General features: G+C 44.9%; 1 protein-coding gene across 1 annotated transcript in view; it reads right to left on the reverse strand.

Annotated features, from left to right (window-relative positions):
• CD247 (CD247 molecule) overlaps positions 1-14,864 on the reverse strand; it is a 338,940-nt gene extending 324,076 nt beyond the window's left edge. Inside the window, exon 1 of the mRNA XM_063956746.1 lies at positions 14,714-14,864. Within this exon, the coding sequence (XP_063812816.1) occupies positions 14,714-14,771 (58 nt within the window). The 5' untranslated portion in view covers positions 14,772-14,864. The remainder of the gene's footprint in view (positions 1-14,713) is intronic.
• Between the last annotated feature and the right edge of the window lie 1,886 nt (positions 14,865-16,750).

Consider the following 16,750-nt stretch of genomic DNA (forward strand, 5'->3'; position numbering starts at 1 on the left):
TGGAAATCGTCACAGCCCACCTGTATGAATCACCCTATGACCTTTTGTTATGATGCAGGGCCGAATTCCTTCGGCCAATGGACAATGGGATTGTAGGACCAGGAGATTGCATTGTGTGTGGGGCATAAATAGGCAGGCCGACCACATCCAGCTCTCACTCTCTCATCAACGGTTATCTGCTGATAGCCGGGAGCTGGATATCGAGGCGCAGGCGATCATACCCTTTGTGCGTAAGTTTCTCTCCGTAATCATTGTCTTACTGTGAGCCAATTTCTCTCATCTCTCCCCGTCTCTCTCTCTCTCCTCTTTTCTCTTATATCTCTCATAGTATTATAGTATTGTATTGTATTGCATTTAGGTCAGTGTAGTATTGTCTTTTTGTATTTATTGTTTAGTTCTGTGGTTAGGAAGTCTTTGTTATATTGGAGTGTATCATTTGTACTGTTATCCCCTTTTTACAAGTATATTAGATATAATACAGTTAATAGGCTTTGGAACCTAAACCAGTATCTGTGTATTTTCTATAGTATTAAGTATTCACTTGAGCGTCGGTGACGCTCAAGCAGCCTTGTAGTTAGTCAGGTTACACAAGGTTGCACTTACACCCTGTATTCACATTAAGGTATTCTGTGTATTTCATTGGTATAAGGTTTAGACATAAAGGTATAGCGTTGTGAGCGTCTGCGCCGCTGGTGATCTCCTCGTGGTCTCGAGCGTCCGCTACGCCATAGCGAATCATTACTCTAGTCATAGCCAATAACGTGTCCTGTGATCACCGGGCCGTGAGCGAACGTGACGCTTGAGCGTCTCGCCTACGGCTGAGCGATCGTTACGCAACTAGCGTACCATTACGGTGCTTCTTAAGTAGACAGCGTACAGTGTTCTTGGCTTCATGAAGGGTTGTTTGTACGACAAGGGAATTTAGCATTGTCAATTGGGGACTCGTCCTATCCTTCTCATATCTGCACTAGGTAGATCAGCAGACATTATCCCCCCAGCAAAGGGTGGGAGGTTGTCTCCCAGTGCTGACGGGATAAGCGTCTGCTTCGCTTAGATAAAGAGTGCTGAAGGAATCCGGGAACCGGAAGTAAGAACAAAACGCTTGTGTCTTTTAAAACTGTTTTATTTCTCTTCTGTCTTGCGTATACACGCACGCATACATTTATCTGCATTTCTTTTTCAATTTCGTATATCACTATTCCTGTTTGCCAATTTTTATAGTTGATAGAAAGTGCAAAAAAAGAGATTTGCTGTTATTTCATAGTAGAGGTAATAGTTAAAGTATAGACCAACACACGGCTTGTCTGGGAGATAAGACAGTCAGTGTGGTGTGCGGTAGATGATCAGGGATCACCTACATTGATAAAGGTAGAAATTGTGTTACGGTGGATCTTTGCATTGCGTACACGTGTCGCTAACAAAGACTAGCGTACGCAATCCAAAAGGCAGACGCACGCAGCGTTCACTACGCAACGTAGCGTCCGGTTACGCCCACGTAGCTCAAGTCACGAAAAGTTGAATTAGCGCAAAGCGATAATTAGCGCAAAGCGATAAGTAACGCACAGCGGTAGATAACGCGAAGCGGTAAATAACGCAAATCTATTTTTGAAAAAAATCTGAAATTTAGTTTAACAGATCCTGCTCCTAATTGGTAACACTGTTGGACTGAAGACAATTTCTGCGCAGAAATAGATATAGAAACAAAAGTGTACATGTGTTGAGTGAGTGTGTTTTTTTTTTTTATACATAAGTTTATATAACTTTAAGGTGGAACCAAAAGGAAAGTCGGGTACTCGTCAAGGGACACACGTGTAAGTGACATATACGGTGGCTAGGGAGGCATCCCTGGTTAAATAATATTTGAGCATTAGAGTATAGCGGACCATAAGGTAACAAGACCAGGAGGTCATAAGGTCAAGACCAGGAGGTCACAAGGTACTAAAAGGTCCGCTATAAAGGTACAAGAGGCACAACGCCTGGGGTGTTGGTGCAGAACCCATATAGGCCATAAGCTCATGCTGAAGGAATCGCGGCCGGAAACATCGATTCCATTAAATCTCTCAGTACATAACAGGTAGTGCTTATGTACTGAACGATTGGACCGCACGTAATTGTGTGCAGTAGTTAGTAATCTGACCTAATACCATTAGAGTAAAGTGGTCACAAACGCTATTTGTACATTCTGACGTGATTTGTGTAATTTTTTATTTTTAAAGGGAAGTTCGCTGGTCACTCAGGAACTATCTAACAACCCCACCTTTACTGGAAAGAGTAAGTGTCCTGCGGGTAACCCTCATATGTTCCAGTAAACAGAAGGTTTTTGGTAGGGCCCTGTATCGAGTACGCCAGCACCACGTCGGTGTGATCAGGTCGTATTGGTCGAGGTGGGCGAGTGAGTGGGGTACTCGGTAAACCGCCACCGCCGGCCTACTGTGGAGTAATTTGGTTGTCTGTAAAGGCTTGCTGAAAACCTTGATACAGAAATCCAAGGAGGACTAAGCAACACCTGCAGACTATGGGGGCCAGTTGCTCAGGTAGGGGGCGATCAACCCTGGTTCAGGTTGATTCTGTGAACCGACCAGTTGGGTCGGCACGATATGTAATGTGTGAAAAATATGGAAGTCACACCGAATCTTTATGTGATGAATGGGAGAGAATGACTGTACAAGACAGGGACAAATTCCCAAGAATAGGTAGCTTTAGTCCAGAAGTGTTACAAAATTTAAGGAGGAGGATATGTCTCGTAAAATCAACAAAGAGACGAATTCAACATCATGATTATTTACAGTTATGGCACCAGGAAGGTGAGATACAGAGAGGTTTGGCTCTGGCGGCAGGATCTGGGGCAGTCAGGAAGCTGATAGCCACAGCTCCTCCTCCACCATACATTGCAGGAGAGAAGTTGATTGCGGAGAGAAACGCACTGGGTTGTAAAACACAAACTCTTAGTAACCCTGTAAATGTTAATGATGTTAACCAAATAACTCATGCAAGTATTAACCCGTGCAAGATGTACCCTGTTTTGAACCTTCCTCAGGAGTGTGATCAAGAAGACGATTCAGCAACAATTTCAGCTCTCTCTCTTGCAGCCACCATAGCAGAGACCACAGTAGGCACCGCGACACCCACGAGATTAGTGAAAGCCCCTAGCGGAGGGATAGGTGAGGTCGTGTCAACGGGTAAGTACGGCACCATGCACTACACTGAAACAATTGTACCACAACAAGCAGTAGAATCTACACAGGAAGAGGCTGTTAGAATTGCTCCTGTAAGGGTAATAGCAGTTCCCAATGGAAAAACAGATGTGTCTGGAGCCACCCCCATAAGGAACATTGCCATGTACACTCCATTTTCCAGAATGGAATTAAGAACAATAGTGTCCGAATTTCCTGACCCCAGAAAGGACTTAGTTGCTAGCCAAAAATACATCAGGGATCTAGGTAACACTGTAGAACCCAACAACAAGGATTGGCAGATACTGCTAAGAGCTTGTTTACCTTCCAATGTTGACGCAACTCAATTTTTAGCTGACTGTGCATTGGATAAAGATGTACCGCTTACAGACGTGTACAACAAGGATAATGTAAAAAGGATAAATTTACAGCTAAAGGAGTATTTCCCAGCCGTTGTTAAATGGAATAAAATATTTTCCATTAAGCAAAAGGAGTCCGAAACGGCAACAGAATATTTTCACCGGGCACTATTAGAAATGGCAAAGTACACTGGTATAGAAGACATTAAGACCAACCCAAACCATCGAGAAGTAGCAGTATCTGTACTGATGGATGGTTTGAAAGAAACATTAAAAGCTAGGGTACAGACCACGCAGCCATGTTGGCGAGGTCTGTCAGTGTCCACATTGAGAGAGGCTGCTATTGATCACGACAGAAACATCACTAGGCACAGGGAATCGCAAAGTGATAAGTTGATGTCCGTAAGTATACAGGCGCTGACCACAAGGCAGCCTGCGTATGTACCACCGAATCCTGTGGGTAAGGCAAGTGTAATAACATGTTTTTCTTGTAACAGACCGGGACACTATGCACGAGAATGTAGAACAAAGAGTGTACAAAGATCTTTTCAACCCCCTAGACAACGACACGACACACGACATTGGGAGCAGGGTCCACAGAGGCGGAGTTTCGAGCCACATACAGGGGAAACAAAAAGATATCCCCCGAACAGAGATTGGCATGCCTCTGGTAGTTCCCAGCTAACCCCCTCACAAGTAGTCGCTGCCAGCGGGATTCAGGGAGGTCAGCATACCCACTAGGGGTGTGGCCATACCTGTAATCTGCAGCCAGTTAAGTTGATTGCCAGTCTTGGAAGTGAACCAGAGATTGCAATCAATGTAGCTGGTAAAACTTTAAACTTTCTTGTAGACACAGGGGCGGCCAAGTCAGTGATAAATTCGACAGTGGGCATGAGAACCACTGGTAGGACAATTCCAGCCATGGGAGTAACAGGAGTAGTCCAGCACTACCCTGTTAGCAAACCAGCCGAGATTACAATAGGGCCTTTGCATACCAAGCATTCCTTTTTGCTGGCTGCATCGGCACCAACTAATCTCCTGGGAAGAGACTTACTATGTAAAATGGGTTGCGTCATTTATTGTACTCCTGAAGGTGTATTCTTGGACATCCCTGAGAATCACGCTCAGGAAGTACGAGACATGTTAGACTCCCCATCAAAATTAATGTCACATTCCATTATGACAAATAGGAACCCATCCCAAGTAGAAGAGATGACATCTCAGATACCAGAGTCACTTTGGACAAAAGATGGACAGGACACTGGATTAATGGCAAATGTAGCTCCAGTAGTTGTACAAGTAAAAGATGGTAGGATAGCTCCAAAAATCCCACAGTATCCTCTGAAGCCAGAGGTGGAGTTAGGAGTTTTTCCCGTAATAGAGCGCTTGCTACAACAGGGCATTCTAGTAAGAACGTCCAGCACAGCAAATAGTCCCATCTTCCCTGTTAAAAAGAGTGGGGGGAGGGGTTACAGGCTAGTGCAAGATCTAAGGGGGATTAACAAAATAGTTGAGAGTCAGTTCCCCGTAGTGCCTAATCCAGCTGTCATCCTAATGCAAATTCCTCCCACTGCCAAATTTTTCACTGTTATTGACCTCTGCTCCGCATTCTTTTCGGTACCTCTGCACCCTGACAGCCAATATTTGTTTGCATTCACATACAGAGGAGTCCAATACACGTGGACTCGGTTACCCCAAGGTTTCATAGATAGTCCAAGTATATTTTCTCAGGCTTTGCATGATTGTTTACAGTCTTTCCAACCGGAGAGTGGATCAGTGTTGATACAGTACGTGGATGATCTACTACTGTGTTCTGATTCATTGGAAGCTTCCCTGAAGGATACGAAACAGCTCCTGTTTCATCTTTCAGACACAGGTCACAAGGTTTCCAAAGACAAGTTGCAATTGTGCCAAGCTAAGGTAAAATATTTGGGACACTGCCTAACACAAGGACTGAGACACCTGACCGCTGATAGAATCCAAGCCATTAGAGACATGACACTGCCACAAACCCAGCAACAGATCAGGACGTTTCTAGGAATGTGTGGGTATTGCCGTAATTGGATCCCAGGGTTTTCCATATTGGCGCTACCTTTGCAGGAAATGGTCTCCTCAAACAAACCTGATCGGATTTCGCATACAGACGAATCCGAAACAGCATTTGAGAGACTCAAACAGTGTCTAACGCAGGCACCAGCACTAGGTATGCCAGACTATGGGAAACCCTTTGAACTATACGGAACAGAAAGTGCTGGGTGCGCAGCAGGTGTACTAACACAAAAACACGGTGACGCCAGCAGGCCAATTGCATACTACAGCGCCCAGCTAGACACGGTAGCGCGATCCCTCCCCACATGCTTACGTAGCGTTGCGGCGATAGCATTGCTAGTGACAAAAAGCGAAGATGTCGTGCTAGGCCACAACCTCACAATCCATACACCGCATGCGGTATCTGCCTTATTGAATTCTGCCCAAACCAGACACGTCTCATCAGCAAGGTTTACGAGATGGGAATTGGCATTAATGGCCCCAGTAAACATCACCATAAGGAGATGCAGCGCATTAAACCCTGCAACATTTCTCCCAGGTGTGCCTGGTCAGGCACAAAGGGTGGGAGGTGAGAGTGATGGGGAAGGAGGATTTAATGCAAAGGAAGATACACATGATTGTATGGAATATTTGACCCAAAATTTTACCGCAAGGCCTGACATCAGTGACAATCCACTGGAAGATGCAGAACTCACGTTCTACACGGACGGTAGTTGTCACAGACAGTCAGACTCGGGAGACTTGTGTACTGGATACGCAGTCGTAGATGACCAAGGCACCATAGAAGCGGAACCGCTAGGCCCACCTCACTCAGCCCAGGTTGCTGAACTGGTCGCCCTAACCAGAGCATGTGAATTGGCTAAGGGTAAGTCAGCCAATATCTACACCGATTCTAGATACGCCTTCGGGGTAGTACATGATTTCGGAGCGCTATGGCGGCTCAGAAATTTCATGACGGCGGCTGGTACACCGATAGCGCATGCAGCTTATATAAAAAGGCTTCTAACAGCGATACAGGAACCCGACAGAGTGGCTGTTATCAAATGTAAAGCACATACATATAGCCAAGACCCAGTATCCCTTGGTAACAGCCGAGCAGACGAGGCCGCAAAGCTTGCAGCTGCTACCCCCATACAGACAGACACCACACAACTGATGGTATTTAATACCATCAACACACAGAAGTTGTGTGAGATGCAGAATTTGTGTTCCACACAGGAAAGAGCAGTCTGGAAGGCAAATGGATATGGCCAGGAGTCCTCAGGGCTCTGGACGGATGGACATGGTAAACCAGTGGCCCCCAGGGCATACCTTCCATGTCTGGCTGAAGCAGCTCACGGGCTGACTCATCTAGGCAAGGAGGGGATGTGCAAATTGGTAAGAGCATACTGGTGCGCCCCAGGATTCTCCTCTCATGCGAGTAAAAGAGCAATGTCATGCCTTACCTGTCTGAGAAAGAATATTGGAAAAGCAATACCTACAGAACCATCCCATATCCCACCTGCCGGCGGCCCTTTCCAGGTAATACAAATTGACTTCATTCAATTACCCCCATGTCGAAATTTGAAATATGTACTTGTCTGTATAGATGTTTTCTCGAATTGGGTCGAAGCATTTCCAGCAGCTACAAATACTGCCATGTTTACAGCTAAGAAAATTGTGCAGGAATTTGTATGTAGATATGGTATCCCTAGAATCATTGAAAGTGATAGGGGTACCCATTTTACAGGTGATGTCTTTCAAGGAATGTGTAAGTTGATGGGAATTGATAGTAAGCTGCACACTCCGTACCGTCCACAGGCGAGTGCGAAGGTCGAAAGAGTGAACAGCACTATTAAAAATAAATTGAGTAAAGTAATGACAGAGACAGGATTGACGTGGCCAGAAGCTTTACCCATTGTTTTGTATAGCATCAGAACCACTCCCAGGTCCCCCCTTAATCTGTCTCCTTTTGAAATCTTGTTTGGTCGACAACCGCATGTCATGATTAACCCTCAGGATGATTTGAAATGTAACAATGAAGTAACTGTAAAGTACTTGATTAACATGAGTAAGCAGTTGAGGAGTCAAAATGATAATCTGAAGTTGGTGATTCCTGATTTACCAGGTAGTAATTGTCATGACATTGAACCTGGGGATTATGTAATGATACGAAATTTTCTACGCTCAGGTTGTCTTATTGATAGATGGGAAGGACCATACCAGGTCTTATTGACTAGCACCACAACATTGAAGGTTGCTGAGAGAGAGACTTGGGTCCATTCATCCCACTGCAAAAAGGTTGCCGATCCAGAGAAGTCCCGTGATAAGGAACAGACGGTAGAGGTTGTATCACTGGAGTGTCTGTTCCAGGAGGACTGAGGCGGCACCTGAGCCTTGAAGACCGAAAGCAGTTGTCGACTCCCTTCTCCCTTTTATTGTTTTTCTCCACTTCCCAGCCCCTCTCCCTTAAAATTTCTTTTTCCCCCTTCTCATTCTTCTCTATTTCCTCCTCAAAGATGGACTTGCCCCAAGAGACTGTGATCCGGATTTTGATGTTAACCATGATGTTGACCAGAGCAGTCTGTTCCGGCGAGAGTACCATAGAGGTCGAAAGAGGTTCTGGAATGGGTTCCGATTATGATGATGGAGGCGTAGTTTTCCAAGATCAACCAAACCAACAAGCAAAGGCGAGTATCAGAAAACGATCCGATAGAAGAAATTGTGATGGATTGTTAGCTGAAGAAAATTGTATCTGTAGGCTCTGTGATAATCTGGTTGAAGATGGGTGCATAAAGAAATGCCAATCCAGTTTTAATATCCATATGGACCGGCATCCATTGAGTGACTATCACTCCTTAGTGGGTAACGTGTTAAACCAAACAGATTGTTGGGTATGCTCTCAAGTACCTCAGGGTCACAGCAAATCAGGGCTAGTACCATTTCCTTTAACGTTAGGGGAGGTACTTGAGCTAAGTGGTGGGAGACCGGTGGACCGGAGGTTTAACATCTCCAGCCCTCCTAGTTTGAAGCTCCACCAATACCATGTGGATAGGTCCCTCATATGTTTTAACATCTCCAATCCCAGAAAACCGGGAAATTGGGAAGTGTCATGGAGCAACCTTACCATGACCTTTTCACACAGAGCAGATAGAATGCCTACAGATACAGAGCTCGTACGCCATATAGCCAGTAGAGGAAAATCTTTTCGGTATCGATATACCTTAGGAAATAGGATTACTAGAGTTGGAGAGGTATCACCAGGATACTGTGCACATATCGTACAAACTGATACGTGCATTAAGCAGATGGAAGAATTAGGGTCAGGAGATTTCACCTGGAAGGTTTGTAACATGGTCATGTCCTTCTCCGTCCCTTATGTTCTCCCCGATGATGCATATTTCATATGCGGGAGAAAGGCGTACAAGTGGCTTGCCCCAAACTCTGAAGGATTGTGTTATATTGGAAAAGTATTGCCTGAAGTGATGACTGTAACACATGACAAAATGAAGGACATACACCGTGGTGCCCAAGCTCCTTATACTCACACTCATTACGAGCACCGAGTTAAAAGACAACTGTTAGAAAGGTTAGAGCATCCGGCCTCTGATCTTATCCATGAATCCACCGGGATTCAGGTTCTGGTAGCGTTAGATTTCACTCGTACCGCTCGAGGAGTGATGAATTATAGATACATTTCCGCACTCGCCAATTTGTTAGATAATATCACTGAAATGTATGATGACACGTTTAGATACACTGGAAGAGAACTTCAAGCTTACAAAACAGAACTAGTTCAGCATAGGATGGTTCTTAATTATCTTACAGCAGTAACAGGCGGATATTGTGTTACATTGGCAACACAGTACGGCATAAAGTGTTGCACGTATATCACAAATAGCACCGAGGATCCGGTAGAGGTCATAGACCAAAAGATGGACGATATTCTCCAATTGAAGTGGGAATTTCGTCGAAAACACAATCTCACCCTTGCTGCTGTAGGTAATGAGCTGACTGGTTGGGTGTCATGGTTGAACCCGCGAAATTGGTTCTCCGGTTTAGGAGACTGGGCTCAAGGAGTCATAATGGATGTTGGAAAGTTTCTACTATGTATCTTGGGTGTCGTTATATTGATTGGATTGATATTTAGATGCGGGCAGGCTTTAATGAGGTGCAAACAAAGTACAAAAGTGATGAGCTTGAGGAGCGAGGAAACCGTAATTAACCTGGATTTGATTTATGACCCAATGATAGAAACCAGAATGTGATGAAAATGCGATTATACGGTCCGTTTCTTTCACCTGTTTTTCTGCTTTTCTCCCAGATACAAAGACCCCCTTGGACGAGGAAGCTGACGAGACGAGATGTATACAGACAACGGATTGACCAAAGAAGAAGATTTGACAACTTTAAATATGGACACTTGATGAACTTTGCCATGGATCCCCAGTTTCCCTAGTATTTTTTTTAACTCACGCTAGCCCAACATTTTTTGTAAATCTGATGGCTCAGACAAAGCTATTTGCTCATGCCCAAGGAGCAATACAGCGCAAAGAAGACGACTCTCAACAGATACCGAACACAACTTCAACAACAGATGTACATTTCCCTGACATAGAATATCATTGCATTTTTCGTAAGTGTTCTTTATCTTCATCCCTACAACCCTCAGGTAACGACACACATAGACGATAGGGAATACAGGCACAGATATCAGCAACCACATACCTCCCCCATTCATGTATCATCAACTAAAATGTGCATCCCCATTTTGTTACAACCACAGCCGAAATGAGCTCGGTAGAGTTTGACAGCCCATCCACAGACCTGTACCACAGGATAAGAAGGAATTCAAATGTATACTTCGCAATACCTCGAAGCTTGATTTACCACACGTACGGCACGATGATACATGACCCTCCAAACATGGACTCATACACACATGCTTCTACTTTCTCACTAGGTCATACCCTTTTCACACCTACTCCTCTCTTCTTCCTTACCCCACCATGGAAATCAATTAACCCCTGATTTACATTTTTCTCCTTAAAATATTTTAGAAGGTGGCAGTTATTATTGACTGCCAAAGGGTGGACTGTCAAAGTCAGAAAAATGTCTCTATGCACGTTGCCATATTTGCACCGCACACTGGTCCGCGCTGCGCATGCGTACGCTCTCCCGTGAAGGCGCATACCCGCGATAGCGTGCACTCGCAGGCGCGGTATGCGTATTTACGGTAGAGTTTATGTAGTCGTAGCGTGCGACTCATTCGTTACATATTTTCACAATTAATGTAGTTTATAGATCATGATCCCTTTGATAGTTTCTGAAAGTTTGGTTAATATAGAAGGTCCCTGTTTAAAGTAATCCCTCTTTGTATTGTACGAAGGGTCTAACAGGAATCATACAGCAGTGTTTGGTACCCATCGGAAGAGTATTTAATTAGCAATATTCCGGTGTTGGTTTGGAGCGTATTAATCGCTCGTGCGAATAGTTATGGACATAAGAAGTTTATGTCCATTTCTACTATTTACTCATACTCAGGTATGCGGCGGGAAACCCAGTTTCCCACCCACCTGAGCTGTTGGAAATCGTCACAGCCCACCTGTATGAATCACCCTATGACCTTTTGTTATGATGCAGGGCCGAATTCCTTCGGCCAATGGACAATGGGATTGTAGGACCAGGAGATTGCATTGTGTGTGGGGCATAAATAGGCAGGCCGACCACATCCAGCTCTCACTCTCTCATCAACGGTTATCTGCTGATAGCCGGGAGCTGGATATCGAGGCGCAGGCGATCATACCCTTTGTGCGTAAGTTTCTCTCCGTAATCATTGTCTTACTGTGAGCCAATTTCTCTCATCTCTCCCCGTCTCTCTCTCTCTCCTCTTTTCTCTTATATCTCTCATAGTATTATAGTATTGTATTGTATTGCATTTAGGTCAGTGTAGTATTGTCTTTTTGTATTTATTGTTTAGTTCTGTGGTTAGGAAGTCTTTGTTATATTGGAGTGTATCATTTGTACTGTTATCCCCTTTTTACAAGTATATTAGATATAATACAGTTAATAGGCTTTGGAACCTAAACCAGTATCTGTGTATTTTCTATAGTATTAAGTATTCACTTGAGCGTCGGTGACGCTCAAGCAGCCTTGTAGTTAGTCAGGTTACACAAGGTTGCACTTACACCCTGTATTCACATTAAGGTATTCTGTGTATTTCATTGGTATAAGGTTTAGACATAAAGGTATAGCGTTGTGAGCGTCTGCGCCGCTGGTGATCTCCTCGTGGTCTCGAGCGTCCGCTACGCCATAGCGAATCATTACTCTAGTCATAGCCAATAACGTGTCCTGTGATCACCGGGCCGTGAGCGAACGTGACGCTTGAGCGTCTCGCCTACGGCTGAGCGATCGTTACGCAACTAGCGTACCATTACGGTGCTTCTTAAGTAGACAGCGTACAGTGTTCTTGGCTTCATGAAGGGTTGTTTGTACGACAAGGGAATTTAGCATTGTCAATACATTTATCTGGGAGATAATCTGCCAAATCTGGCTGGTTGGAATGAATATCTGATAATGAATGAGAGCAAATGACAATCGACTATTTGCTCCCAAACACTGGGTACTTTTGAAAGGGCGTGGCCTAAGCACAGGAGGTGTGGTCATGTACCCTTAGAAAAATATACTGACAAAAATAGTATTTTAAGCACCACCATGGCCACACTGCAGACCAGTACACAGCAGCATGTGCTGAGCTGAGGAAAAGAGCTGCAGCTGCTGCTGCTAGGTAAGGGGGAGGGGCCTGGGCCCCTACTGGACCCTCACTGGGCCCCTTCAACAGACTTAGGCCCTGGTAATTTTTACCCTCTCCCCCCCTCTCTCGACACCACTGCATTTGGTCACAAGAAATTCTAGATACAATTTTTCTTTTCCCCAGCATTCTCTGTGGGTGATGAAGATTGTGATAGTGACCAATATATACTGTGACATTCCATCCAAAATCTGGTTTTATACCTTTTACACTTCACCTACAGGAGTGGAGACACATAGAAGTAAGACAATATAGTCCATGCTATAAGCTCAGGCTAGGACTACTCTAGAGAAGATCTGTGACTAGTGCTTTCTCCCACACTTCCATGTTAAATATGGGTGGTCTTCAGTTTGCCGGCTGTCGGGATCCCAGCGCACAGTATACCGGCGCCGGAATCCCGTCAGCCGGCATACCGACACCTTTTCTCCCTCAAGGGGCTCATTTGCGCTCGCCCAGCTGTCGGTATGCTGGCCGCCAGGAGCCCGGCCACCGGCATGCCCTACTACACCCATTAAATACAACCCACAGTCGTATAACTTATCATTTACAAATTGTATACATTATATACATCCTTCAGGTGATCAATACGGTTTGTAAACACTATTTACCATCAGCACAATAAAAGCCACAACAAAGAGACCACCTAAATTCAAATAGCATTGAAATCCTGATTATGTTTCTTATATAGCATACAGAATAATCGCATCATTGCATGACATTAATGTAAGATCATTAGATTCATCATATACAGAAGCGACAATTGGGGTGGATAGTCAAAATGTGAGATCAAAGCTAAAATAACTAAATCATACAGAGCAATCGTAGCAATTATCTTATGACTAGTACAAGACCAACCATTATATACACATAATAACTTTGTACTAAAACAGTTGCTGTTATAATTGCATGATGTGATGATTCCCCTGTATCCAGAGCTGGACTGGCCCACACGGGTACAGGGGACACCACCGGTGGGCCCCACTGCGTGAGGGTCCACCCCCTCGTTTAGGGATCAGGTTCCACACTGTGCACTTGAGTTATACATTTTACATAAGTTATATTATACTGCACAGGACTATGGTGCATTTTATACAGTGCATTGCTGTTATTAATCTGGTACATTGCATGTGCTATCAGTATTTACTGTATATATTTATCAACGGGTCCAGACTATACACTCTCTCTAATGGTGAGCCCAATCCTCTATGGTGGCCAGCCATACCCCCTCTGGAGACTGGCCACATCCTTACACATGGGCCTCTACCACTGCATTTCCCCCGGTGGTGGGCCCTCCGTGCCCTACTCCAACACTGCCTGTATCCATCCCACAAAGTATTTTTGTGACTGAGCCCCACGGACCATCTGTCACTACAGAGTTTCTGGTGCTACCTCACAAAAACAATTACAGAGGGGTTGCGGTCACTCTCTATAACTGCCACAAATGCCTTTATATAAGAATTAAGTCTAAGCTACAGACGGGAAGGCCCTCAGGATATCTCACACCGTAAGCCATGTATGTTCGCTTTGGGTGGTGACCAACCCTTCCTGGTTCAAGGGTTTAATCTAAATGTTTTAAAGAAATCGATGCAAACTCAGTTCTGATATCCATCAGCAAATAGACCATCAGTAAGTATACATTAAAGAACTGTTCCAATCGAATTTTAAATGTACTTGTGTATTTTCTGCATGGTAACTAGGCTGGGCCCGAGCAATGTAAGCCGTAGGTCCGCATCACACGAATACGCTGTGTATCGCAGACAATGAAACATCACGGCAACTGCATCCAGACCACATCAAGCCAGGGGAGCTTTCTCTCTTGCTTTTAAATTGTATAAACTCTAAGTTACTTTACAACGTAGCAGATGGTTTTCATTTATCGTATCCACAGCCTTGCATGGACTCAGGGTACTTATAGGTAAATACAAATTAATGTGGTATTACGTGATGAAAAAAACAAAGACCAGGGAGCGTCACATCCTTACAGCCCACAGCGGCTGCTCTGCTCACACTCGATATAAACTTCTAGAATAAGTAAATATTTTACTGCCAGTTCCTCAGGCAGCAAAGAACCAAATACCAGTATCTTTAGGTACATTTGTATCCGCACTCCTTCCGTTGCAGAAATTATTAGCAAGATGAAAAAAAAATGAGGTAAATGTACATAGAGAAATCAATATAAGATGCAAAACTGACATATGAAACAAGAGCAATCAGATCTGACTCTCCAGCAAGTTATAAAACTCCTATCTGACCACTTGTAAAGTTTTGTTTTTGGAAGAGAAGTGGAAGAACAATGAACCAGATCTGTGATAGATTTTAGTGAAGAACCATTGGGACTCTACCTGTCAGGGAGACCTGAGCCTGGAGGAATGCGGACACAGCAATCCAGCTGGACTTCATGGTTGCTCAGGGTGGGAGAAGGTCCTTCTTGGTTGTAACAGCCGTCACCTGCTCTGCTTAGAGTTTATTGCTCTCCCACCCACACCGCTCTGCTGCTACACTGCACAGGAAGTGGAACATCTAAAACATGGTTTGTATGACAGGCTGCTGAGATACACACAAAACCCTGAGACCACATTCCCCGGCACTACCTGTCTTCTCATCTGCTCCCTTCACTGCTGCCTGGAGGAAGATTATAATAAACAGTCATGCATGCAGTTCTCGCTCATGTGTATTATACATACATGCTACATACATGGCTCAGTGGGCCATTGTGAACAGTTGGATTTCTTTCCATTGGAACTCGGGTTCCTGTGTTTACAGAACACAACGAACACTTAGCCTGAAAGGTTTCTAAAGGGCAGATGGTAGACCAGCACTCCCATCTTTTTATTCAGACGATCATGGGATGGACTCATGGGGTCAAACGTTCTAAAGGGTGAACAAGTTGCCCATAGCAAACAGCCAGCTTCTACCTAGCAATTTATGGAAGGTGCTTAATAAATGGTAGCTGGCTGGTTGTTATGGGGACTTCCCCACTCTTTAGAAGGTTTGATACATTCCCCCCCATGCGGAGAAGAAAGACATGTCCTCCTGCTGGAGAGTTACGGTTGAATTAGATTTTTTGGGGAAAATGGGCTGTTTGTTGTGAGCCAACAGGCCCAATAGGTGATATAGATGGGAGAATGAACCCCTACTGGGAGATACAAAGATATTCCAGCTCACCAATGAGTTCCTTAGTCTTATGCGGATCACAGAAAAGGAGCTGAATGAAAGAGGAGGGAAGCACAGAGTAAAAGAAGGAGGCATACAGAGGACACAGGGTAAGAGAAGGAGGCATACAGAGGACACAGGGTAAGAGAAGGAGGCATACAGAGGACACAGGGTAAGAGAAGGAGGCATACAGAGGACACAGGGTAAGAGAAGGAGGCATACAGAGGACACAGGGTAAGAGAAGGAGGCATACAGAGGACAAAGGGTGAGAGAAGGAGCCATACAGAGGACACAGGGTGAGAGAAGGAGGCATATAGAGGACACAGGGTAAGAGAAGGAGGCATACAGAGGACACAAGGTGAGAGAAGGAGGCATACAAAGGACACAGGGTAAGAGAAGGAGGCATACAGAGGACACAGGGTAAGAGAAGGAGGCATACAGAGGACAAAGGGTGAGAGAAGGAGCCATACAGAGGACACAGGGTAAGAGAAGGAGGCATACAGAGGACACAGGGTAAGAGAAGGAGGCATACAGAGGACAAAGGGTGAGAGAAGGAGCCATACAGAGGACACAGGGTGAGAGAAGGAGGCATATAGAGGACACAGGGTAAGAGAAGGAGGCATACAGAGGACACAAGGTGAGAGAAGGAGGCATACAAAGGACACAGGGTAAGAGAAGGAGGCATACAGAGGACACAGGGTAAGAGAAGGAGGCATACAGAGGACAAAGGGTGAGAGAAGGAGCCATACAGAGGACACAGGGTGAGAGAAGGAGGCATACAGAGGACACAGGGTAAGAGAAGGAGGCATACAGAGGACACAGGGTTAGAGAAGGAGGCATACAGAGGACACAGGGTAAGAGAAGGAGGCATACAGAGGACACGGTGAGAGAATGAGGCATACAGAGGACACAGGGTAAGAGGAGGCATACAGAGGACACAGGGTAAGAGAAGGAGGCATACAGACGACACAGGGTAAGAGAAGGAGGCATACAGAGGACACAGGGTAAGAGAAGAAGGTATACAGAGGACACAGGGTAAGAGAAGGAGGCATACAGAAGACACAGGGTAAGAGAAGGAGGCATACAGAGGACACAGGGTAAGAGAAGGAGGCATACAGAGGACACAGGGTAAGAGAAAGAGGCATACAGAAGACACAGGGTAAGAGAAGGAGACATACAGAGAACACAGGGTAAGAGAAGGAGGCATACAGAGGACACAGGGTAAG

Source organism: Pseudophryne corroboree, chromosome 2 (genome assembly GCF_028390025.1).
Source record: "Pseudophryne corroboree isolate aPseCor3 chromosome 2, aPseCor3.hap2, whole genome shotgun sequence".
Classification (NCBI taxonomy): domain Eukaryota; kingdom Metazoa; phylum Chordata; class Amphibia; order Anura; family Myobatrachidae; genus Pseudophryne; species Pseudophryne corroboree.